Source organism: Triturus cristatus, chromosome 8 (genome assembly GCF_964204655.1).
Source record: "Triturus cristatus chromosome 8, aTriCri1.1, whole genome shotgun sequence".
NCBI classification, from domain to species: domain Eukaryota; kingdom Metazoa; phylum Chordata; class Amphibia; order Caudata; family Salamandridae; genus Triturus; species Triturus cristatus.
In genome coordinates this window covers 1,120,982,556-1,121,010,136 of record NC_140591.1, presented here as the reverse complement: position 1 = coordinate 1,121,010,136, position 27,581 = coordinate 1,120,982,556, and the positions used below count along the sequence as shown (strand labels likewise).

At 43.8% G+C, this 27,581-nt stretch overlaps 1 protein-coding gene across 1 annotated transcript in view; it reads right to left on the bottom strand.

Moving 5' to 3' along the window:
* Positions 1–27,581, bottom strand: part of TMEM255B (transmembrane protein 255B) — a 670,912-nt gene that overhangs the window by 77,917 nt on the left and 565,414 nt on the right. The window contains exon 6 of the mRNA XM_085620508.1: positions 16,345–16,430. Within this exon, the coding sequence (XP_085476634.1) occupies positions 16,345–16,430 (86 nt within the window). The remainder of the gene's footprint in view (positions 1–16,344; positions 16,431–27,581) is intronic.

Genomic DNA, 27,581 nt, shown 5'->3' with positions numbered 1-27,581 from the left:
TCTCGCTGTCTCTCTCCCTCTCTCGCTGTCTCTCTCCCTCTCTCGTTGTCTCCCTCTCTCGCTGTCTCCCTCTCTCGCTGTCTCCCTCTCTCTCTCTCGCTGTCTTCCTCTGTCTGTCTCCCTCTCTCTCTGTCTCCCTCCCTCTCTCTGTCTTCCTCTCTCTTTCTCCCTCCCTCCCTCGCTGTCTCCCTCCCTCGCTGTCTCCCTCTCTCGCTGTCTCCCTCCCTCACTGTCTCCCTCCCTCTCTGTCTCCCTCCCTCTCTGTCTCCCTCCCTCTGTCTCCCTCTGTCTCCCGCTGTCTCCCTCTCTCGCTGTCTCCCTCTCTTGCTGTCTCCCCCTCTCGCTGGCTCCCCCTCTCGCTGTCTCCCCCTCTCGCTGTCTCCCTCTGTCATTCTCCCTCCCTCTCTCGCTGTCTCCCTCTGTCTGCCTCCCTCCCTCTCTCGCTGTTTCCCTCTGTCTGTCTCCCTCCCTCTCTCGCTGTCTCCCTCCCTCGCTGTCTCCCTCCCTCCCTCTGTCTCCCTCCCTCCCTCTGTCTCCCTCCCTCCCTCCGTCTCCCTCTCTCTGTCTGTCTCCCTCTCTCTTTCTGTGTCCCTCTGTCGGTCTCCCTCTGTCTATCACCCTCTGTCTATCACCCTTTGTCTATCACCCTCCGTCACCTCACCCCAGCTTCCCGGGCACAGCCGCACCCGAGTACTTCGCAGGTCTTTAAAAGACCATTTACTGGGAGACCTTATGCAATAGATGAGGCATAGTGAGAACAAGGCTTTCAAAGGAATGCCTCTTAATTAGAAGCAGTTATGTGCTAAGTGCCCCTTAATACCAGTGTCATCCCTCGACACACCCACCATTTGCAGGCGACACAGTACTGTGTCAGGACACACAGTTTGGAAAGCTCTGCTGTAGGCTATCAGATGCAGATTTGTTTTCTTGCAGGCATCAATCTCTTTTCTCCTTTTTTTCCTATAGAATTCACTTATTCGTAATCTCCTTTCTCTTAGTTTCTTGTAGACTTTATCTTTCGCTCCCATATTTTTTCACTCGGTTCAAGTAAATTTGATATTCTTCTTCAAACTTTGTTCACTCATAGGTTAGTTCTCCACTCGTTGCCTTTGTTGTAATCAAAGAATGATCCGATGTAGACAGGTCATGTAGTTTTTATGATGGAATTTATTAGGAGTTAATAGTCTCTGTTACAGGTTACAGATGTCATGCAATCAAGATCTTTCTCTGGCCAACCTTCTTGGACATACTTACAAGCAGTAACTAAGATATCGTCCTGGGAAATATCCTTGACCCATTCTTCATGAATAATTGTTGCCACCAACCAATCATCCCAATCATTCTTTACCTCACCTTCCACTGGTAACAGACATCTTCTCAAAACATCTGCAATTCTGTTACGTACACTGGGCATACACTTAACTTCATAAACAAAATCCGACAGCTGCATGGACATGCATGAGATTCTGGGGGACACATTACTTAAACCCTGTGGCATGATCTTTAGTGAGAGGTTTATGGTTGGTTCCTACTATGACGCTGGTACCTCACACAAACTGTCTGAAGTGTCTGAGCCCCACACACAACCCAAAGTCTCCCTCTCAATAACGGGATACTTTTTCTCAGTTGGAGTAAGGGCTTGGGATGCAAATGCTACCACGCCCTCAGTTCCCTCCTCCTGCACCTGGGACAACACAGCACCCAATCCTCGACTACTCGAGTCTGTGGTAATGAAACTCTTGAGCTTAGGCTCAAAACCTTGAAGGGTTAGCACCAAACAAATATCCTTCTGAATGCCATCAAAGCAGAGCAGGCACTCATCAGTCCATACAAACTTATACCCCTCCTTAAGTAGTTGGCGAATAGGAAACATTTTTGTAGACAAATTTGGAATAAAACTTGGCTAAACCTAAAAAATGTCTTACCCCATCCTTACTCAGGGGTACAGGGGCCTTCCTGATAGCATCCACTAAGTCTGACTTAGGACAGATCCCTCGTGAACTGATCTTATGCCCTAAGTACGTTGCGGTTCTCCTTGCAAACTTGCACTTGGACTCCTCTGCTGTCAAACCATAAAGTTCCAAAGTTTTAAGTACTTCCAGCAGAAACGTATCATGTTCCTCACTATTCCTGCCCACGACCATTAAACACTTGGGGGCTTATTTACAAGCCTCTCGCGCCACTTTTGCGTCATTTTTAACATGGGAAAAGTGATGTATGTGTGGCGCAAGGGGCTTGTAAATAAGCCCCTTAGTGCATGAGGCGTTGGAGCATGGCAGCGGCCAATGCCTATCCAAAGGGGACCTGTTTGAACTGGAACATCCCAATCGGGGTGATAAAAGCAGTAAGATGTTTGCTGCTCCTATGCAGGAGAACTTGATGGTATGCTGAAGTCATATCTGTAGTGGAAAACCACTCCATACTTCTAGTGTCTGAAAGCAACTACTAAATCTTGGGAAGAGGGAACACATCCATGTAAATGTTTTTATTAACTCGACCCAAGGCAGACTTTAGTTGCATACCGGGGACCATTGGTAATTTATTCCAGAGATTTGCACAGTGCCGCACTATAAATTAAACCACCTTCAGATGCATCTACCTAGCACTAGATCCCGTGACAATTCACTCAGTATTCCTTGGTAGTATATTATGTAGCAGACTAAAATCAGAACAAAAAAGCAAAACAAAAAAATAACTTTACTTATTAAATGGTTAATATGACTAGACAGGACTGTCCGAGCACTTCAGGGCTGCCCCTTTGAAATGTGGATCCCCAGGCAACTGGCCACCTTGCCCATGATTTAAAACGTCACTGGGGTCAGAACGAATATGAATAATTGTAAGCCAGGTAATAGCATCTGCACTATTAACGCCAATGGGGTTGGCCAAACCTAGCTGGTTTTAGTCCCAGCTTGTCCTCTAGTATCTCCTGAAGTCTCTATGCTACCCAAGTCTCAACGTTCTGGAAGACAGTGTTAGGACTAGTAAGTAAACCCTACTCAGCTCTTCCCCTACCTTCTGAAGACCAAATAGAATGTTGCCGTGAGTTAAGGGCGGGACCCTATAATGTCACAAGGGGTTAAAAGATGAGTTATGTCCTTTCTAATCCCCCCCCCCGCCCTGGATTTTGGTGGATCGGCATCAACAAGCAGCGCTGTGTTCCACCATGATGTACTGGGGGGCATTTTTACAAGCCCCTAGCACCACCAGAGTGTCATTTTTTTGGACGTTCTGGTGGCGCTGTGTGCTGGCCCATATTTACAAGGCCACGCAGAGCCACCCTGCGTGGCTTTTCATGACCTTGTAAATACGGCCCCTTTTCACACATCACTTTGTGTGAAAGGGGCATGCAATGGGTGTTGCTGTTGGCATTCCACCACACACCCACTGTCCCTGGTTTACAAGGATCTGTAAATCTGAGGCAGCGCCAAAAACTAGCACCATTGAAAAGCAGGTGTTAGAGTGTCGCAACGAGGAGAAATACTTTTCTTGCTCCTCGTTTTTTGCTCTTTACACGTGTGCTGCTTTCTGCAGCACACATAGAAGGAACAATTCACCTTTAATGATTATTTATGTGCAGGAAGGTGTCTCTTCCTGCAAACAAGCAATCATCGCTGCTACGCAGACACCCTTGCACCACGGAGCAAGGGTGTCTGCATTGGCGCTAAAACACAAACAGGCAAGAAAGCTCTGCAAAACACGTCACTTAATCCCTGTGCATCTTTCTGTAAAACACCACAGTGTTGAGTCCATTTTACATGTTTTCAATAAGCATAATTTAAACAAACAAAAAAATATGAAAGTTTATCAGGCCACTAAATCACAGTTCACAAAAAAACGGCAAAATATGACCCGAAATATTATGTGTTTCACAATAAAAGGCATGCTTTTTCCGCAATTGTCACGTACAATCAGTTTACATTTTTAAAACTGTGATCTTTGGCGCTTTCTCACAATGGTAGGGTATTTATGTTATTTGGTGCTATGTAGAGCTGTCTCATCACTTCTTAGGGCTAAACTGGCAGCTTAAGGTCGTCATTTTATGACATTTGAGACTTTGGGGGATGTTTACAACATAAGTGCGGGGTGAGGCGTTAGCTGTCATTGCTTAACGCATTATTCTGCCACTTTAGAAACGCTAGGCTGCACCATATTTACGCATAGCGTGAAAGGGGGCCTTATTTACAAGGCAGCATTAAGCCACGTTAAGGGGCTTAACGCTGCCTTGTAAATAAGGTAAATGTAAAAAATGTAAATTGATACTTGTATAGCGCACTACTCACCCGCAAGGGTCTCAAGGCGCTTGTACGAATACCGCTGTGGAACCCATCCTGGCTTTCCCTGTGAGGCGTCCACTCCTGGGCACCCCCAAGGTGGAGGCCAGGCATCCTTAGCGTTGTGGGGGCTGTTGTGGAGATTAAGCAAGCTATTTCCCAGAGTTGCAGAGTGGGACTCCATGATTGGAATGGCACCGAGGCGAGAATTATCAGGTCCGTGGAATTTTTGAGCCCAAGACCCGCCAAGGCGGGGAATTGAACCCTGGTCCCGGGCTAGACCTCTGCATCAGGGTCTGCCGCTCTAATCATCGCCACAGGAATGTCGGAAAAATGTACGTTCCCATGGTGATGGGGGCTTGTACATATGCCCCTTTGTCTGACTTTTTATAGCCCTATCATGATGCCTTAAGGGCACTCATTCCACTAATCTGACTCTAAAATGCATGCGGGCCATTTAGAACCAAGCATCAATGCTAAAACGGGTGCAAACCTAAAAGCCATTCCAAATGACAGCAGTTACCATTTGTGCATGTTATTCATAATTCTTTGAGCACTGGAGTAAAATGGCTGAAAATATAACTTGTAGCCCTGCGGAAATGTCACTTGTGCGGTGGAAAGGGTGGCTGTTTTTCGCATCCATCTGTAAATAGACTGTATTGTTTTTGCAACACAAATTCTAACCTTATAGCAAACTGAAAACGTTTTTTAAATAAAATGTGTGTGAGAAAGACGTAAAAAAAGAGAAACAGAATGAAAAAGAGACAGTGTGAGAATGAAACTCCACAGCTATGTTGGCAAATGTCCATGCCACAATGTTTCTCTTGTCTGGAGTTCTCTCTTAATTTTCTCTGTTCTATGTGGGGTGAGGGTAATTTAAGGGACCACCCAAACGGTATATCTAGTGGTCCTTCAGGGTACATTTGCTGACCCCTGGGACAGGGAGACCCTATACTGGTCTCCCATTCACCCAATAGGTCTCATGAGACCACCACTTTCACTACCCTTCCCTAGGACCAGGTTTGTGCCAGCATATCTTTAGTCTTGGGGTGCAGAAACACGCACTCAGGGGTGATGCCTAATGGGCTCCAGGTAAATTAAGTTAATTGAACTCTGGTAACAAGAACTTCAGTGTGTTTATTATACATTGTACAATCATTATATGGATTGTGATCACCATACTGATTGCGTACATCAGAACACATACGAATGAAAAATTGGGTGCCCCGCCTAAGGGTTGCATATCCAAATGCAAACATCTTTTGTGTTAACGTCGAGTTAGAGATTGAAGACGGATGCTGCCCAAAAAAAAACGACAAGGCTGTCCATCCCCCACTTATTCTCCACAAGGGCTGGATGGTTGAGATGCAAAAGTCTTCCAATCCCCAGCAAACCTAATGGAGGTGATTATTGTGCAGTGGCACAGAGCTATGTGTGCCTGTAATGCATGTGGAAAGCAGGACCAGACTTCTCTGCCTAGCATCATCTAAACAACATTGGAAGGGGAAAACTTGGTCCAACCTGAGTGGTTTCAATTTCAAACCCAAGAGATGCCCAATGGGATAGTCTATGATAAGACATATAAACTAGAGCATCCCTCCAACTCAATGAGGACCTTAACCTTGACCTGACGCTTGTGAACCTTGGCCTGGTGCCTTCCTGAACATGGAGCTGAATGGTACCCAATTCCTCTAGGCAGCGACTAAGCATATTGCTCCTGCTAAAACTACAATGGACTGCCATGGTGCTGCCCTATCCATCTTGGGAGTCTCTATGTACTCTAAGGAGCCCAGAGCCATATTTTCAAAGAGCCAAGAAGGTCTCTCTATCCCTAATGACTGTACAAAGGGGAGCACCCATGAACACGCCCTGAATGTACTGGCAAGCTGAGTGGTGTTTTTTAGTTGGTGGCATTCACCTCATCTTGTTTCAGCATCCACTAGCCTCTATCTGGGCTGGCATTGAGCATAGACTCACATATGGGATCTCGTGTTCCAGACTGGCTGTTGAGAGGTTCAGCATGGATCTGACTAGCTGGCTTCCCTGACTGCCGAGGTTGGACAAAATCCTGCATGACATTTGTGTGCCCCTTTGCCTTGTGGACTCATACCTCAAATTCTACTAAGGGTTAGAGTGCTCTCTTACTCCTCCCCTTTTTTTTTAAGTATACATTTTTTATTGATTGTTGTTTAACACAGTGATAAATAAAAATTCCAGTGCATTTTACATGACCTCATACCCACCACAGACTTGTTATGTACAAAAATGTTGCTGTGTACATGCATATCATTGGTTACAGTACCTTGATTAAGTTATTGACCCACAGTTAACCTGACTACTTTTGGTGCATGGGACCTGACTACTTTTGGTGCACGGGGAGGAAGGTGGCACTCAAAGTCCACCTGCCATCTTCTGAGAGGCGTGTTCGAGCCATTTCATCATTGGCTTTTAACCCAGCCAGTATATTACATGCCCTTCTCATCATTTCCCCCTTATACGCTTAAACATTTTGGGGCAGCATCGGTCTGTATACACTGCTTTCTCCATGACCATACATAAATCCATTCCCTTCTCCCAGTCGTGTATTGTGTGGAGTACGGAGCTTCCCACCATAGATCTAAGTCTTGTTTAGCTACTATGTATACCAAATTTATCAGAAGGTTTTGTAACTGGTTGTCTAATTTTCCTTCCAGAACCCAAAAAGGACCAATGTGACCATTAGTTCAATGATACATTCTGTGGCTTGTTCTAGCCTGCAGGTTACCGTCTGCCGATATCTGTGAAGATTGCGGCACTCCCTCAATATATAAAAGAATATATGAAAGAAGGTGACCTTCCCCCAACAGTTCTGCAAGCATTTTCTGACTCGGGCCTGCTAATTGCGATGAGCAATTTTCTTCTACAATATACTGTGTGCAGCATTTTTAATTGTAATAGTTTATAACTGACTTTTATGGCTTTTCCTCTAGAGTATCGTATTGTGTCCCCCCAAGTCGTCATCCTCTATGTCCCCAATTTAATTGTGCTGTGTTTCCCTCAGCTTGTGTAATTCTGTTTGTGTGTTAATCCTATTCATACTGTATGTGAGTGATATAGCCTTGGCGGTGATGTGGTCATCTAGCATCTAGTAATCTCCTTTTAAGAGGGGAATCCTCTTTCGTCCCCTCATCAGTTGGAATTCTGAAATTTAAGGCATGTCTCAACTGTAGGTAATTGAACAGTTGTGATGGGCCATGTTGTATTCCTATTGTAGATATTTGAATTCCACAGATACTCTAAAGACGATAAGCCAATTACTTCCCTTTTATTGAACCCAGATAGACTAGTCACTTCCCTTAGTCTCGTTCCCAACCACAAGGGAATTTTGGGTGTAAGTCTCCCATCCCATTCCTCGGGTTATTTTATGCCATGACTGTGTCCGTTGCAAGCGGAAGTAAGCCCATCGGCTAACCCCTGTATATGACATGTACATACCCCCTCCCCCCAATGTGAATCTGTCCAGACTATAGGCTGGTTCCTCCATCGAGGAGTACGCCCTGCCATTAACTGCATAGGCATGTGCCAACTCATAGTATTTACACGGATGTTTGGTAATGAAATTCTAATGTCGGATGTGGAACGTTAGAGAGTCCTCAGCACGATCCGGGGTGTTGCCCTCGCCCACAGCAGAGTCTGTAATAAGTGATCTATTCTATTGAAGAAATGGTTGGGTATCCTGTAGGGACTATTTTGTAGGATATATGTGAATCATTTTGTAGGATATATGTGCAATCATTTTAAAAATTGCCGCCCTCTCCATTAGCGAGATCAGTATATGATGCCAGTGATGAATATTTTTTCTACTTTAGTCAGTAATAGGAATAATTTGCCCTCGTAGAGCAGTCTATCATCCTTAGATAACCACAGGCATAAGTATCTAAAGTGCTGTGTTTCCACCCTTACTGGTTTCGGCAATTTAAAGCAGGATGTCATCAGCATATTGGGCATTTCGATCCTTCCATCCCCCTTCCCATGCCTATCTCTTTAGTTGAATGTCCTTTCATATCCATTCTGCCAGAAGTTCAATAACCAGGGTGAACTACATAAGTGACAGAGAGCACCCCTATCTCATGCCTCTCCCAATGGGGAATTTCCTCGACAACGCACTGTTAACCTTTCCTCTCACCAGAGGGTTTTATGTACATGAACTGTATCCTGACAATGAATCTAGGACCCATGCCCATTTTTTTAAAGAATGGCAATGAGGATCAAGTATTCAATAGAATCAAATGCATTATTTGCATCTAGGGATTCCACTGCTATCGGTTCACATACATTTTTTGCTAAGGTGATATTATTATTCAGTTGTCTTAAGTTCAGTTTAGTTTATCTATGTGGAATACAACTGGTTTACTCTGGGTGAATCAGATCAGTAATTATTGTTTGTAGCATACTGGTCAACACCTTAGCCAGAATTTTAACATCAGCACTAAGCAATGATATTGGGCGATAAGATTCACATTGATCTCAGGGCTTTCCGTATTATGCATTAAGGTTATTGTGCAGTACGTAATCTGGTGTTAACGCCTGTGATTGAAATACATGTGTGTACATGGTATGCAAGGGCTGCTTCACCCTATTTGCCACTTTCTTATAAAATTGGATCAATATGACCTTGGGTCCAGGCATTTTCCGTGTTTGTAACGATGTGATCGCCTGTCCTAGCTCTTCCTCCGGAAGCTCCTCTTCTAGAGTGTCCCTCCGAACCTTCGTTAGGTGCTGGGTGGGGCAGTCTGGAATGAAGCCGCCAGGTCTGGCAGTGTCGGTGTGTGGCGTGACTGGCAAAAGGCCTGGAGGTATTCAGTGAGCACTTACACTATCACCGCGGTGCTAGTCATCTCTTGTGCCTCAGGTGTAATTATCTTATGGATGTGTCTTTGTTCACACTTCCAGCTGTTCAGCCAGGCTAGTAGTTTGCCAGCATTTTCACCTGTTTCATCCAGGCATTTGTTCTTGAGGAGATAGGAGATTTTAACATAGTTACTCAGGCTCTCTATCACTTTGAGGTTTGATAGGCACCATGTCGCCATTCTACAGTCCCCCATCTCTCGACGACCCGGTGTGCCCAGTGTAACCCCTAGCTGTGACTGATCTGATATGTCTTAGGCCAAGCACTTAGCTGTCTTTAAATGGTTTAGGGAGGTGCAGGGTGTGAAGAAGTAATCAATTTTTGAGTGAGCGTCGCGTGATCCTCAGTAATGGTAGTAGCATCTTCCTTGTGGGTGTAGTATTCTCCAGATGTCCCCCATCCCCAAGCCCTGCAGTTTCCACAGTGTGATCTGGATTAGTTGTCTTGTACGTGTTCTGTCTTTTCAGGGGGTACTACCATGTTAAAGTCACCTCCTTGCACCGTCAGGGCTTGCGGTAACTCTGTTAATAGCCGTGTTAGGATTTTTGTTTCCCCTTGTAGGCCGGGGGAGGGGATACAAATATTCACCAGTGTCAGACAGGTACCATCCAAGTCCCCTGACACTGCCGTATATCTACTGGTAGTATCTGTTCATATCTGGAGGTGTGGAAATTGACTGATTTTCGGATTAGTATCACAACTCCCTTTGAGCTTGTGAGAACCTGAAGTGACTCAGCAGCTTGCATTTCCCTCTCCCAATGAAGTGACATTTTGTACCTATGAGGTGCGTTTCTTCTAGAAGGATGAAGTCTGTATTGCACTGCCAGTGCTCTAGCGATTAGCCATCTCTTTATTTTATCCTCCCACTCAATGATGTTCTAGGTCAAGAAAGATAGTTCGAAAACATCTTGCTCTGTCTTCACGTATGCATCTATGCTTCCTTGTGAACTGTGTGTGGAGATTGTCTGTGTTCCATATTAATTGCAAATGCACTGGGTAGTAAGCTATTACAACATGATCTCAACTCCCCCCTTCCTACGTTACCATGCAGTGGTTATCAAACTAACCACCTCCCCAATGAATGGTACCTTTGTTGCCCCAACATAATGAACAATTATGGATTAGGGGTAATGATTTATACACTTTCCCACTTGGCAGTTTGTTGTGTGAGCTTTGCTGTTGTCACTGTTCCTCTGCATAACATGCATGGGGGAGAGGACAAGGTTACGGGTCATCTCCTTAGCAGACCCGGCTCCCGCCCTATCCAAAGATGGATGTCTGAGTCGGGAGTCCCCTCGTGTTGACTTCCTCTGATCTGTGTCACTGGTGGCTCTTCCATTGTCATTTTTCCAGTTGGGTCCAACCACTGACAATGACGTTATTGTCCGGCGGCCCAGGGGGTGTAGGCCTGGGCTGCGTCTGGCGAGTCTCCTCCAGCAAAGGCCATGCACTTTCTGGGGTATCAAAGAATAAGGATTTGTCTTTATAAATGATTTTCAGGAGAAGTCAGAAAAAATACCATATACTGGATGTCCATTGCGCCCAGTTTCATTTTTTAACTTCATGTAAAGATTTTCTCTGTTCTACTTTTACAGGAAATCTTGGTAAAATTATCATGGTGGAGGATTCACATGTAACTTACTGTACCTATTGTCCCAGCTGCCCATAGAATCACATCGTGGTCAACAATATAAAATATTTTAGCTATCATTGGTCATGATGGCACTCCAGATGGTGGGTGTGGGGCTAGTGAGCAATGGGCTCTCTCCACCAGAAAGCATGGTGACAGTTCCCCCTCCAGAGCCCATTAGTTCAGCCATGTTGATATATACTGTGCCCGAAATGGGCCCTCCCTGTCCTTTGGCATGCCTACTATTCTAATGCATATTTGAGAGCAGTGATCTAGGTTTGTGAGGTTCTGAGAGAGTCCCCTGTTTCTGATATCTGTCCTTTGGCCTCCATTACCCTTTCTACTGTGTGCCACAGATCTAGGGAGAGTTCTGTGTTTAATTCTCCAAGTTTCCCCTCCACTGATTGTCTGAGCTTGTTGATTGCTTTTAAGATTGATGCTGTTGACTGTGAAGGGTCAGCATCTGGCTGCTCACTGTCCAGCGGTGCTTCCTGCCGGTGGTCGGCTTAGCAAATCTGTCTATTTCCTCCTGGTCTGATTGTGAGGCCGATTTATCTTTCCACATGATTGGTGGTAAGGTGCCTCGCTTTCCTGTATGTGCCGTCCCAGAATTTATGGGGATCTTAAATCCTCGGAGTTATGTCCTGACCTATTTGTGTTTCAACTATAGGCTGCAGTGGTTGTCCCCAATTTTCATGGGGCCGCCGTCTTTTTTGAGTGCTAGGGAGGGGTGAAATGGGGATCATGCTAATTTGGTCTCTTTCCTTTTGCCAAGTATTTGCACTCGGGACACGTTTGGAAGGGACTCCAGCAGATGCTTGCAATCTGCTGGTTAAAAGTTGGACTAGTGGATGCTCCAAGTTGCAGTCAGGAATAGTCTTTGTTTTAGTCTCACTCTTGTTGCAATCGAAGTTGGAGTATATCCGCAGCCAACGAAGGCAGCATCTTACCCATTCATTTATCCAACAGTTTTAAGGGGCAATGTAGATTAAAGGTCATGTATATATCTAATGTTCCTGGTTTGTCTCCTGACCCCCTCATCAATGCCATCTTCGGACCCTCTGGGGCCGTCAACCCTTTTCTTTAGTTTGCTGCCTCCACAGGTGCACTGTGGGAGCTCTCCCTCACTGGTGTTTTTGCGTGAGAGCCCCAGTTGTTTCAGTCACCAGGGGATGAGGAGCTGGACCTCCAACATCCCCCCCAATACTCCCAATGGTCATGATCAGTGCCACCTCCTCCATCTAGTCCCCCGGTGTGAGCCCTCATCACCCCCCTGTGCCACTGTAGTGCTTCTCACCCTCTGGGCCTTCTTTGCAGTGAACCTTTCAGCCGTGAAAATGGTGCTGGTCCCCTTCCCCGGAGAGTGGCTTTCAAGGGATTGTCACTCAGCCCCGCCCGGCAACTGCAGAGATCTTTGTCCACATCCGAATACCCCATCAGGGATCACTGCAGGCCACAGTCATTAGGAGAGAGCTCGGGGAGCCCTCTTTAATTCTCAGGCCAGTGCAGCTCATTCTCTCCTTCCTACTCTGCCTTGCCGTGGACCCGGGCTCGATTGCTCTCTTGTACTGGGTCCAGCCGCACCCTGTGCACTTTTCCTAAGTCCAGCCACCAAATCCCTAATTCCCCCTCGAAACTTTGTGTCAGCAGGGTCTCTGGTGTTAGGCGCTGGTCTGCCACTCATTCTTCAATATCAAATCTTAAGATTGTGTTGGATTTCACAGAAGTAGTTGTTGAGCTCAAAGAGGTATATGTCCTATCTTGGATTGCTCGGCTTTGCGCCTTCCTACCTTCTTTTTTTGACAGGCCTGCCATTCCTGAGCTCAGTGCCACTAACTCAAGGTCACTGGCCCTGAATGATCTCAAGATATTCAATGTAACAGCTGTAAGAGCATGCTAACCTCAACCCCGATGAAAAGCAGTTCTCCTTGGTCAAATTTCTACTGTGAAAACTCTTATGTAGACATCACAAACTAAGGGGCCTATTAGGATGGCGGACGGATCGCCCACGCCGGGCCGGAGTTAGCCACCGCCGGCCCGGCTGGGGCGATCTGCCCGCCATCCTTCCATGATCGACCCCCCGCCACATTAGGATGGCTGGGGGGTCCGCGACGGATGGGAAGACCGCCTGCCGCTTTTCCGTCGGTCGACTCGTCGACCAGGGGGAAAGCTGCCACAATATGGTGGTGGTATCTGTAAGACACCGTCAAGCTAATCAGGATGACGGCGGAGCAATGCCGCCATGGAAGGGCATGTAGTTTTCGCTGTTGGGTGCTCATAGCAGGCCCCCAGGATGTTGGGGGGGTGGGTGTGCACATGGGGGCTACCTATGGTACCTGCATTAATAAAACGAATTTTGTTGCGTGCGCAGCATCGCATTTGGGGATGCAGTGCACGTAACGAAATTTGTTTTATTAATTTATATGTTAACTTACCTGTAAACCTCCGTAATCCATAGTTTACTACCCCCCACCCTGCCCCTCCCCACGTCACCGCCCTGCAGTTACTCCTACTACCGACCGCGGCTGCAGTCGATGATGCTTTAATGACGGCCTTTCCAATGTAGACCAGGCATCCAGGCGCTGCTCATCAGGGAAACCATGCAGTCTCACAGTTTATAATGTGAGGAGATTCATATCAATTCACGCCTGTGGGTAAAAGGCTAACAGAGAAACTGATAGAGCTAATGAAACAGAAAAACAAGGATGCTATGAAAAAGAGAGAAAGTAAAAGGGCAAAAGGAAGAAGACTGTAAGTGAGATAAGAGTGAAGGAGGGAGATGGAGTCATAGAAAGAACACAGGAGGTACAAAGGAGAGTGGATGAGTGACAGTCAAGAGAGGCAAGTGAGAAAGCTGAAGGAAAGAGACAGGAAGTGAAAGGGAAAGAGACTGTGCACAACAGAGAGACCAAGAGCCTAAGAAAAGCATGCATTGGTGAGGACATATGCAAAAGTTAACAAGCATTGGCATAGCGAATAGGTCTCGCCTTTGGGGTCTTATAAGTGTTTAACCATGCAACAGTTAATGTTGTTGCACCAAGGATATTGTGCTGCATAACTAAATACTTATAAGGTCCCAAAAGCGAGACCTATTGGTTATGCCAATACTTGCTTTTTATTCCAGTAGTGTACTTCCCAGACCCACCTTCAGACTATCAGTCTCCCCCCAAAGTGTTGGTGGCCGCCTACATACCCCCACAGAGCATCATGTGTCACAACCAGACCAATGCGCCAGGTAGCACAGGGCACAGAGCTATACAATGCCGCTCCCTGGGTCACAAATTCAGCTCGCCTGGTTACTACTCAGCTATGCCCTGCGTGAAGACTATGCACAGACAACCCTCCTGCATGTGCATAACATGTCCCACTGAAGCCTGGGACGAGAATAGACATGCACCTTCTGCAGTTCATTTGCTTATTCAAAAATCAATGAAAGGTATCACTGGGATACATTTGCACGCTCTGTGGGTACATTTGGGAAAGCGGATCCATCTAAAATCCCTTCTCTGCCTGACCCAGTAGACGCAAGCATCAAGCAAAACACTTGGGCTCTGACCCCTCAGCAAAACCGTGCATCAACGTGCAGCGGCTGGGAAGCACTTCCAGTGCATCCTGACATGGCGATGGAAGCCGCGATGGAAGCCGCGTGCTCTTCTGCGCTGAATAATTGAATCTGACGATAATTCTTCCCAGTCGCTGGACACATGGAAGGTAGAAGGTGGACAAATGAAAAGCTCCAACATAGGTTGAGACGCAACGCAAGGCACAGAAAATGTCCCAGAGATGCAAGAGCTGCGAAGTACTGTGAAAATTGTCTGTATAGCTGGGCGGGCTTGAGCCTTGAGACTTGAAGAAGTAAACAAGAGGGAGGGGTGGGGGAAGTGCACGCACGCGTGTGCGCGCGTGCCAAGCAGCAGCTGTTTGCTCTTTTTCAAAGCACACACTCGTGCTTGTGGCGCACTCCCGCAAGCTGTATGCCACCACAAGCACGAGTATGTGCTTGGAAAAAGAGCTGTACGACGGCTAAAGGTCTCCTATGCAGAACATGCGCGCTGCGTAGGCGAGACCTAACAAGTAATGAAAAATAAAAATAGTTTGGTGTAAAGGTGGCATACATATGTTTGCCAAAAAAGAAATGTAAAAAATGTCCTAGTACAAACAAAAATTTAAAAAAAACATGAAAGGGAAGCAGAAATGCAAGAAGAGATGGGCCGACTGCCCCGAACGTAGAAGTGGACTACTATTTAGGTGGATGTGCACATGCAAAATGCCATCACTCACAGTAAAGAGAACCAATGGGTGAAGGGGTCGGACCCATTGCTCAATGCAGAATGACGCTAAAACAGACCAATGGATGAAGATGGCTGACAGAAAGTTCCTGAAAATATTCAGATATTTATACATTTCTGTAAAGGCAGAGAAAACATGAGGCTCTCAAGGCAGATAAAATACCAATAAGCCACACCATAGATAGATAGATAGATCCTGCAGCTTCCATTGAAGTTTGAAAAAATGTCTCTCAAATATGTGGAGCCTGTAAAAGAATATAGCTGTGATATTCATTTCTAAATTTCACCCATGCTCTACCCAAATCCTCCCTCATAAATGCAGGCATACACATTTTAGGTTTGTCACTTTGAACAAACGAGATCGAGAATGACTCATGCCCCATTAAAAAACATTATAACCCAAAGCATTTAATGATAATATTTTTAAGACAGCTATAGTAAAAATATTATAATTAAATGTGTTGCTTTCACAACACTTGTGCTATTTCTATGCATTGTAAATAACAGACACTAATGTCACACAATTTACTGTACTTAATTTACCAATCACAAAAGAATGGAGGCTTGAGACTACCTTATTTTGGGGGTTTGAAAAAATGGCCTCTAAAACTCCGGGGCAGATTTACAAGAAACTGACGCATCCCTGTGTTATAGCAGAGATGCGTCAGTTTACATGCATATTACAAAAAAAAAACCTTGTGCCACCATGGATGTGTCACATTTACAATGCAGCGCACCATGGCGCCAGGAAGGACAGATGTGTCACGCATCTGTTTTTGTAAAGGTAACGCATTGCAGGAGTCATGTTGCAAGCACGACGCACATCCAGCAATGCTCAGGAATGCCTATTCCTTTTGTGCTGCGTCACTCCTTACGCCTGCTTCAAGCAGGCGTAAGGTTGCAATGCAGTGGTGTCGTAGAAGTGGCGCAGTGAAATCTTGTAGATTCCATGACTCAATTTTACAAGGCTTTCTTGCGTCAGAACTGCCACCCTGCATACATTATACCTGATGCAGGTGTAATGTGGATCTGGGCTTTACAACATGAAGCATCTCCCTAGATGTGTCACGTTGTAAATGTCTCACATCGTGGCGCATTGTTTATGCCGCTGCTGCTTCACAAAAGTGATGCAACGGCGGCGTAAAATTGTCACAAGGGGCTTGTAAATCTGCCCCTCCGTGTTTATTAGCTGCGAGGGTGTGAGGAGAAATAAGATTATGTTCTTAGAGTTAGACGTGCACTGTAAAGTTGTAGAATGCTTACTTCTCGCAGTTGTAGAGGTCACAGCAGTAGCACGTGTTGCTTTTCACTCTCAGCTGGCACCGGCTGTTTAACTTGTTACACGTCACCTGAAAAGTAAAAGTGGAGCATTTCAATACTTTTCTATCAATCTGTTTCTAAGAGCTTTATTGGAAAAATTATAATATCTAGTACTGTTGGGGCAAACACATCTATCCCCCACATACCAATACAGGACATAAAATTAGGGTAGCCAGGCATAAGTTCACCAACTTGTAGTGCCTATAGGTGCATATAAGAAATGTATGAGTCCGTCCAACATCGATCTGACACCCGGACTGACCGACCGCCTGTTGTCGGTCCCAAACCAGCAATTAGGATGCGACCGAACACTGTTTGGTCACACTCCTATTCTTTACAATGGTAGCATGCATTCTGACTGGAATGCATGCTCTCATTGCAAAGAGCTGAGGTGAAGTTCATCTCTGCACCCCGTGGCAGGCACCTCAAGGTGCCTTGCCACTGGGTGAAGGGATCAACAGGGGGGCATCATAGGTGCACCCTCGGCCACCATCCAGAGGCCTTGCACCCAGGGGAGCTCTGCTGGGGGACCCCAAAGTCAGATTTCAACAGCCTTTCTGTGTCGGAAATGCCAGCACAGAAAGGCTGTAGGAATCCACCATCGTAATCTCTCGGGTAGAAAGAGCCGCCCTTGGGATTACTGGCCCCTTTCCGAATGGCAGATGAGCTCTCCGAGCCTGTCGGAATCCATTTGGAAAGCCCGTTCGGATTCCTTTCCGACCGACCACATCATAATAGGTTGGTTGGAAAGGAATCTCAAAGGGACATTTCGATGCGGTCGGAACGGTTCCAACCGATGGTCAGAGCCGTTTCCAACTGCATCGAAATCAGCCCCATAGAGGTAATCTCTGTGGCTCCATTCCGCTTCAAGCATTTACACACCGTCCTTCCTCACCCTTTATCTTCAACCTCAGTCCCAAGACTTGGTGTTGACAGGACCATGAATGGGACTGCTGCCATTTTATGCCCCCCCCCCCTACTCAGGTGAGAACGGGCTTAAGGGGGACCTTTTTTATTTTGGGTACCTGGTACATAGGAAACGTGGAACAGCAGCAATTATGTAAGCACTGGGGGAAAAGGGTTGAGGAGGTAATGTAATTTAATTTGTCTCCGTGTCTGGATATAACTCTCTTTGCTTATGACTTAGGGTTATGTTTTGCTTTAAGTGTTAGTGGTGCTAACAGAAGAGCACCCCACTCCAACCCAGAGGAGAACAGAATGCCCAGAGAGTTTAGATGACCTATGATCACAAAAGCGAGAAGGCCCTGCCAAAATGGGATTTATAGAGATCTTCTAACATGAAACTGAAAATGAAAACGGGCGGGAAATAGTACTATGACTAGAGACTAGACTTGCAGGTCTGGATAATGTTGGGCACCCAAAAGAGAAGATACTTCGGGAAATGGCACACCTATATGAATAGCATAAATTCACATAGAGACTCATTACCAGTGGCCCATGGTTAGGTTTAGTAATACTGCACCCATGAAATACTGACAGGGCAGGGGGCAGTATTTAACATGTGTACTACTCTTTCCCCCTCTTAGGAGTTTCTGCTTCAAATGAGGTATAAACTGCAGGATTGGAGTTCGCTCACCATAATTCCCTCACATTTTGCCTCTTTCTCAATAGTTTTTCCTATTCCTGAGATTACCAGGATTTTTCCTGGCAAATTATGAATGTCAGCTGTGCAGTAAATTCCGAAAATGTATGACATTTTTTTTAAAAAAAAGTCTTGATCTGTAGCATGGCCTGTGGCTCCATAAATGGGACCCCATCTAAAATTGAGCTGAAATTATTGCTGCAAATGTAATTCCAATATATATCTATGGAACATCGATAGAGGAGCCTAGCAGTATCGGATAGAATAGAGAAGGATAATAATACCAAGATGATTACTTAGCTCTTGAACAGCTTGTTTTCAGAAAATCTGTATTAGAGTGCAATTTAAAAAAGTGTGCAGTGTCTGCTTAAGTATTTTGACAGTGGAAATAGTTGTAAGCAATGTGACATCCCCATGTGCACAACCATTTGGGGATAAAGTATATATCTTCTAGAAGGTTATAGTTGTGAATTTTAAGACGGATATATTTAAACTGTTATGACTCCTAATTATAGTTAGTTTAATTTCTAAGATTGTTACTGGCTCCATAAATCTTGCGGTCAGAGTCACAGTCAATAGTTTATTGTTGATTAAGTAAAATCTTACAATATATAAGAATAAAAACCATCATGGAAAAATAAATGTAGCCAAGATTATAAAATCGCTGTAACATTTTTTAAATAATTATTACATATTATCAAGATCCTACAAAGATAATTACCTTACATATATCTACATAGGCCCCTGTAATACAAAAAAAGCTCAGCAAATGATTAAATCCACTACTACACGTTACTCCATAGCGGCTACATCACAATTCACAGTTAACTAAGGGAACAGTCATTGCTAGAGCTCAAGCTGTGATCACATTGCATACAACTATTTTCATTTCCAATGCCATCATGAAATTTACAAACATACAATTCAGTTCTGTATCAGATGATTTGAAGCATTCTACCACAACTTGTCTGCCTGACCGAATGTCTAGCTGGTTAAACGGTATCCTTAATAACCTCCGTCATTCCGATAATGAGTCTTGCTGTCTATTTATTCACTATATGTTGTGGATTATTAGACAGGCAGTAAGTGGTAAACCACACCTAATATGTCTTTTTGTTTAGTGGAAGCCAGCAGCTCCACATCTGTGATTAGATTTAGCTGTAAATGTGATCTGGGTATCTTTGTAACATTATGTATTTGCAGGTATTTAAAGAATCCTGTATTAGGGATTCCAAAAGAGGAAAGTTTGCAGAAAGCAATAAAAGTTGAACCCTCAAATAACTGTCACAGAGTTTGCTAGTCTGTGTGTGATCAGGCTTGTGCATGTAAATCTTGCGAGAAATTTGGCAACATGGATTATGCCATACAGTGGAAAAACAAACGCTTTGGAAATCTGAAGCTTACAAATAATTTACCACATTTGTGAATAACTAAAATAGTTTATAATCTAGTTTCCTTGAAATATGAGGTTCAAAAAAGCCATGTGGCAGGGTTAGAGCCTCATATACATCTTGTAGGGGTCAGAGAGTAATCAAAAGTCCTGCCACCTGTGAAAGTCTTCTGGAAAAGCATGAACAACAGTAGAATTTCATACAGGGCATTGACCAACCACATTTATGCACGTTACAAGATAAATCAAGACCATGATGATTCTACCTTTGCAAAAAGAGCTAGGCACTGAAATAGACAAGGACCTAAAGGGAAGAAAAAACGATGGTAATATACCCATCTTGATAACATTGCGTTTTACCTGAATTCCCTTTTTTGTACACTTGAGGTCATATTGCCTAGCAAGGCCACATAATTGAACAGAAACATTTCTGTTATGTTGGTAGCGATTTTGACTTCAAGTTATGTGGCTGATGATACATAGTGGGCATCCAAACTTGATGAATACTCAATATACTGATTTTGAGTTTTATTTGCATTGAGCAGAAATCCTAAAACTACGCTAAATCGCTTTGCTTTGTATTCAATAGATGGAAGTGTGATGATTGGATTAAATGTAAATACCACTACATCGTCAGCATGGACTACAGTTTTACAGGAGGATTCATTGACAAGCAATGGCAGAATTAAGGGGGAGCTATTCAAATGTTGTACTTAGGGCTCTAAATATAATACATATAATTGTGGTGAAAGAGGGCAGCCCTGACTAGTACCTCTTATAATTGAGAATCTCTGTGATGAACTGCCCATGTGAATTACCTCAGCCATGAGATCTTTATATAGAGTTTGAATTTGTCTAATCATCCTAGGACCAAAGCCAATACTGTATAAAGTAAGCCATAGAAATAGCCAGGAGGCCCTTTTGAATGCCTTTTTGACATTCAACAGTATCATTCTGCCGAAGTCCTGAACAGATGCAGTGTGCTATTATTTTGAGGTACAAAACTGTGCTGCACTGGATCTACCCATCGCACAAGCAAAGGAGATATCCAATTAGCAAGAATTTCAATGTAAATCTTTGAGTCTGCAATTATTAAGGATATAGGCTGTATTATCCACAATTGAGTGTATCTTTGCCTTTTGGGGGGAAAATGCAATGTGGGTATCTCTCCAAGAGTAAGTAGTTTTATATTTATTCAACAATTTCCTTTTCTAACTACTAATAAAACACATTTGTTTATTTAAATTTCTCACATTTTGTAAAACTTACAATTTAGGAATGAATGTATCTTCAAATTTTGAATTGTTTTTTAAAATGTTTTTTTATTCTTTTTAAAGGATTAATGTTTAATTATAATTTCAAAATAATATGCAAGCTAAAATGATTTTTTTAGTCCTTTAAGAACTTATATTTATTTAGGCTAGTATTTTATTTAGAATATTTTATATAAATGCTTACCTATCCTCTCTAGTAATATTTCTTTTAACCATAAATTTACAATCTATTAGTCAATATTATCTGTTTCAAAATAATTCATATTTTGATATTTTTAAAATTGCTAGTAACATGTCTTATTCATTCCACAATTTATTTAAAAGTATTTATTGCAGCAAAAGGCTTGTTACTTTGAAATGATGTACTTTTTTCATATAAATAAATGTATGTGCATCTAATAAATATCTTCCCCTTACATTTTTAAAATAATATAAATTGTGTCATAAATTAACCAACACATTAATTTTTTCTAAAATAAGCTGTAATGAAATAGAGTCTTAACTTTATTAATATTTAGTATCCTGTCTAATCATTTTTTATTTTATTTCAAAGATCAGAATAAATAATTTTAACTTATTTTTTAAAATTGTTAAATAATATATTGTTTTAAAATGTAACAAAGTTGCTTTTTGCAATAAAATAACTTTGCATAATATACTAATCATATTTTTTTAAATATATATTTTAAATTGCATTGTAAATAAAAGAGACTCAACTTATATATTGCTCTTAAATCCTTTTATTTTAAAATATAAACAGAATGGAAGGAATAGCAAAGCTGAATATATATCTTTTCTATGAGAGGGGGCTCCCTACTCAAATATAATGGTTATATATATTCTAAAGAACTGGAGATGTATGAATTATTACACTACATGCTGTAAAAGATGAGCAGTGACCTTAGAAGACAAAATAATGTAGACGACAGAGCATAACCATTCAGCATCAGCTATGGAAACAGAAGCCAGAGAGAAAGTAGAATATATTAAGCCACTAGCAACTTCTTCTTCTGAAAGCTCAGGTTCTATATTAAGAGAATCTTCATCTACCATCCCTTCAGACGTAGCACGTATTATGCCTACAATTAATAATTTGAAATGGCTCATAACCAGAAAAAGTCAGGCGAGTAATGTCCAATCTGCGTCCAAAACATTTTCAGATATTAACATTCCAGTAAAACTAACAATTAGTTACAAACATTAAAATCTTCTGCCATATGATAGTGAAAATCCACTAAGATGAATTCTAATATGTTCGAACATTACTAATTTATTTACTTTAACAAGATATGATACTTGGTTGATGGCTGGCACTTTCAAATGTAATCCCCATCCATTTTAACAAATGTATAAAATACATGCCAAAATAATTAAAAGCAGTATTCCACTAATCTACTGCCTGCTGCCAGATAAACGTTTCCCAAACCTATAATGAAGTCTTGAATGTCAACAAAAGAAATAACAAACAACCTAAAAAATTATTGATTTTAATTTATCAGTGATTAATTTAATTTCTACATTTTATCCAAATACACAAGTGCAAGGCTGTTTTTTCCATTTTTCTCAAGCAATATGGGGAATCCCTTGCAAGTGAATATATAAATGACAGCAGACTACAATTAATATATATCAGCATTAGCTTTTGTCGCACCTAAAGGTGTTGATGAATACTATACAGAAATAATACAATCATAATATTTTACTCTAAATGAAAATAAATTGGGTCCTTTTCTAAATTAATCTGAAGAGACATGGACAGGACATCTAAACGGATCAGATAACAGAAAAACCATCCCAAATTTTCATTGAATGGTGGAATTGTTACAGAAGCAGCTTAGAGGGTGAGCCTAATACAAAAAAATTAGTTGAGGGCTGTCATAATGTTTTTGCAAATAGCACAGGTAAAGCACATCCTAATTTTTATAATTTTCTGGAAACTTTCATTAAAGAGCTAAGGTTACAGGAAATATGTCTTGCTCAATGTTTTGGAGGTAATCTGCAACCACAAGTTTGCAAAAATTCTAAAGAAATGAATGGCTAATAACTAAATGAAATAATGCAAAATAAAAAGAAATCTAATTAAAATACTTCCCAACCTTTGCTCTATTTCACTTTAAAAACCTGCTCTTTATAGAATGTAATTTGCATAAAGATAAAGAAGAACTTCTATTTTTAACTTGGTTTTTCAAACCAAATTACTTTGTACTATTTGTCCCTATATAACTTTTCTAACCCATTCCTTATAAATGTAGAGGCCTATTTACAAGAATGTCATGCAGCGCAGCACGTCACCTCACTGTAAAGATGTGACACCATTTAAATTAAATTCTTTTTTAACCTTTATCACATTTGAGCATATCATAGGAATAGAACCATAGCATGTCACAGTCATTTACAGAGCAATCATATTGAATGGTGCATATAATATAACGTCAGTATGTAATCTGGCAAGAGTAGTGTCAACAATCCCAAAAGCCCCGATAGGGATAGAAGAAGTGCAGTAGAAACAGCATTCTCCTTGGACTCCCCCCCCCACCTCCGATCCGCCTCTCCCGCTGCCTCTCCAGCGTGATCACAATCCCATCTAAACTCCACAATCACCGAGGGCACTCTGCAACAGTAGGAAGATGAATGTCTTACGGTCAGGTTTCATGTCTGGCGACATATGTAACAGTGGCGATGAATAGCCTACCCCACCCTAGTGGGGGTGATGCCCTGTTCCACTAATGTGTCAGAGGTGTGGCGAATGGACTCAACATATGTCCTGTACGGACCCCAAATGTCCTTAGGGCAAGAAGAGCTAGGTAAGGTATTGGAACACACCTCGCTGTTTACGTTGCAATATGCTAAACTGTTCAACCAGCTCTGTACCGTGGGAGCTGTCTTGCGGCCCCAGTGTATCGCTATTTCTCGTTTGGCCAATAATAGACTAAGGGCAGTGAATTTCCTAACTTTTTTGGGGAAGTTCACCACATATTCCTTCAGTGACACCTCTGGTATAGGAACCAGAGACAGTGATGTCAAGTCCCCTAATATTTTAAGTGTCTTTTCCTTGTATGAGCGTATAACAGGGCAGCTCCAGATGAGGGGTGCAAAGTCTGCATGTGGGGCGGCACATTTGTGGCAAGTATGAGGCCTAGTCGGGTCAATCCTGTGTGTCTTTGCAGGTGTGATGTAAAGCCTACAAAGGAATTTAAAATGCAGTAATTTATGCCTGCTGTTCAGCGAAACGTCTTTCGTGATAGCGCAATGTTTGGCCTATTGCTTGTCAGTGATGGGGCGGCCCAGATCTTTCTCCCAGTCTTTCCGAACCTTATCATCGCAAACCGGGAGCATCCCGGAGCATGCCTTGTAAAGTTTAGAGATAAGATGTACACCACTTGCGTTCTCAATGATGAGTGCAAGAGGGGGGAACGAGTCTGGTTCAAAGGGGAACCCAGGGATTGTAGCACAGAGAGGCGAACGGATCCGGCCCAACATAAAGGTGTCCATAAACATAGCATTGTGAAAGTGGCTGTCTTTTGTGGGGGGGAAATTATGTCCAGCAGGATACAGGTCACCTAGTTTCGTGATGTCAAATTTAGTTAAAGAGAGCTGTACCAGTCTCTCACCAGTTATGGGAAGCCAGCGGGCATTTGGGAGAGGGAGCGCAGAAGAGTATAGCGTCTGCGCGCCTGTGAGACGTGCATGCTTGCTCCATGCCCAGCTGGTAGTGGAGACCGTCTGGATGTCGTGTGGGTCTCTAGGAATGCTCTTTGGTAGGACAGTGGACAGCGGTTCAGGGAGAACAAAATCTGCCTCCGGGCGAAGGAATGGAATCCTGGCATCCGGGTAGTACCATGCGAAGGCGTAGCTGCACTGCGCCACTAGATAGTACAGATGGAAGTTTAGCACTCCATACCCCCTCTGTCATATGGTAGTGTGAGGAACTGCCAATGGACACGCGGCTGTTTGCCACCCCAGACCAAGCGTAATAGGTACGCTTGAATCTTGGAAAAAAAACTATTCGGTAGGGGAATAGGGATGTTGTTAAAAAGATATAAAAATGTGGATAGGACTACCATCTTAATGATGGCAACTCTGCCAGCAAGGGATAAAGGCAGTCACAGCCAATGCTCCACCTGAACCTCGAGATTCGCCACTACTGCCTGTCCGAAGTTAAGCCGAATGATCTGTTCAGTGTACAAATGAACGTGAATGCCAAGGTACTTAACCGAGTCTGAACTTCACTCAAGAGGGAACTCATATTCCCATTGAGTTGTACTGGAATGTAGGGGAAATATAACTGACTTTCGCCAGTTTATGCCTAGGCCAGAGTGTCGTCCGAACCAAAGGATTTTTCTAATGAGCGGCTCTAGGTTCACCCGGGGGTCCCGAACATACGGTATTGGATCATCTGCATAAAGCGAGACCAGGAGCGGGCCAGTATTGAATTGTAGGCCTCACTGCAGATGCCTCTCTTGGAAATGGCGGATAAGGGGGTCCATTGCGAGGATAAATGATAAAGGTGACAAGGGGCAACCCTGCCTTGTGCCATGGGATAGTGGGAAGGGGCGAGATAGTGTGCCGTTTAGGTGTAATCTCGCAGTGGGGCAGCTGTATAGCAGTGCAACAGTAACTATGAGTCCAACCAACATACCCATGCGGCCCATGATTAATGTAAAAAAGGGCCATTCCAAGGTATCAAAGGCCTTTTCGGTATCCAAAAGGATTGCGGCGGCAGGGACCTCAGGGTTTATTCTATTGAGGACCAAGAACAGCGGTCTGAGATTCAGGGACGTTGACCGATGGGGAACAAAGCCGGATTGAGCAGGTGAAATAATGTACGCCATCAGCTGAGAGAGGCGGTTGACTACAATTTTAGCAAAGATTTTGTAATCCAAGTTGAGGAGTGACAAGGGTCTGTAAGACCCGCAAAGTGTCGGGTCCTTGCCTGGTTTGGGTAAAAGTATGATAACTGCTTCGCGGAATGTGGGGGGCAGGGACGGGGACTCAAGAGCTTCCGCGTATACCTCGATTAGGCGCAGCGCCAACAAGTCATTATAGGCTTTCTAGAAATCCCCGGTAAAGCCGTCTAACCCAGGGGCGGAGGAACCAAGAAGGGACTCAATGGCACCAAGCACGTCGGCCTCGGAGATCGGTTCAGCCAGGAAATCCTGCATACCCATACCCTTTTCGAGATACACCAGCACGATCTCCGATAAATAAATCTCCTGCGCTGCAGGGTCTAGGTTTACTTTAGAAGAGTATAAAGAAGTGAAATATGTAAGGAATTCATCATGGATTTCCGCGTTGCTATGTAGTAACGTATCAGTGGAGGAACAGAGCACGGTGATGTAGGCTCTACTGTATTAGGGCGAAGGAGCTGCGCTAGTATCCCGGCAGGGACGCTCTCCTTCTCCATAGCATCGGGCAGCTTGATATTTCCCCATAAGGAGGATCTCACGATCCGCCGGGTCTCTATATTCTGAAAGCAGGGCCAATCTCTTCCCGGTTGTGTTTGGTTCAGGGGACCGCAGCGCCGCCGTATCTAAGTCTGTGAGATCTTGCTCCAGACGTGCTATCGTAGAGCGAAGAGCTTTAAGTACTCCTGAATGTTTAGCTATGCAGACACCCCTGGTGTATGCCTTAAATTCCTCCCACAGGACTGCCCACGTGTCTACCGATCCCGTGTTAAGAGAAAAATAATCCTCAATGGCCTCACGTATTTCAGCGTGGAATAGCTCGTCACCGAGTGCGCGGGCCGGCAATCGCCACTGTCTCATATCTGTCAGGTCTTGGAATCCGAAGTAGAAGTTGTATCGGGGAGTGATCGGAATCCGTCCTCGGGAGTGTCACAAGGGAGTGGAACCAACCGGATATTCCAGGGGAAATGAGCCAATAGTAAATTCTAGTCCAAGTGTTATGTTAGCTCGTGTAATGCATGTAATCAGTATGGGAGGGATTGCGTCTGCGCCAGATGTCAATTAGAGAGAATTGGTTGCAGAGTTCTTGAAGAGCACGTCTGGCACAGGGCTTAGTGTCATGTGTTTTAGCGGTGCTATCCAGGTCAGGGTCAAGGAGCAGATTAAAGTCACCCCCCAGCAGAATTAGATCGGGATCTAGTTTTGACAGCTGGGCGTGTAGCGCATAAAACAATTCTGGGGAGTCAGTATTTGGGGCATATATGCATATCAACGCAACGCCATACCCCACGAGTGTCCCCATCACAATTGTGATTCTACCTTTGATGTCATTAACTATGGAGTGGCAACTGAAGGGAGCTCTTTTATGGATAAGAATGGCTGTGCCCCTGGTGTAGTTGCTGAAGTTAGTGAAGTATCTATGTGCACCCCATCCTGCAGCAAAGCGAAACACATCGGACTTGGGAAAATGCGTTTCTTGCAGAAAAGCGATATCAACTTTGTGCTGGAGCATATAATGAACAACCTGCCGCCTCTTACGATTATCGTTGAGCCCCCAGACATTCCAGGACATCAAAGACAAGCTTGAGGGGCCATCGTTACTGCCTAGCTGTGCCATCTAGGGGACATGACATATATGAGCGTTGCTGACACCAACCTATAATGTCGTAATGTAACTGCGTACAAAATGGACAATAAATACCAATTGCTATGGTATAGTAGTGAACTCCTCCCCCGCCCCCCACCCAACCTCACGACAGAAAAAGCATGGCCATACCTAAACAAATAGTAGAGTAACAAGTACCAATCAGCTTTACATTTGAATGGAGGAGCCCTAAAACTGTACCTCAACCGGAACAAAACAAAACCCGAGGTGTAAAACATGGGGGGTGGCAACGCCACGTCAGCCTAGCAGCCAATTGACAAAATTAAAAAAATATGGATATTATCATCCCACAACAATATTGCAATGATAGTAAGGTATCCCTGAGCAGAGTTAACCAGTTCCA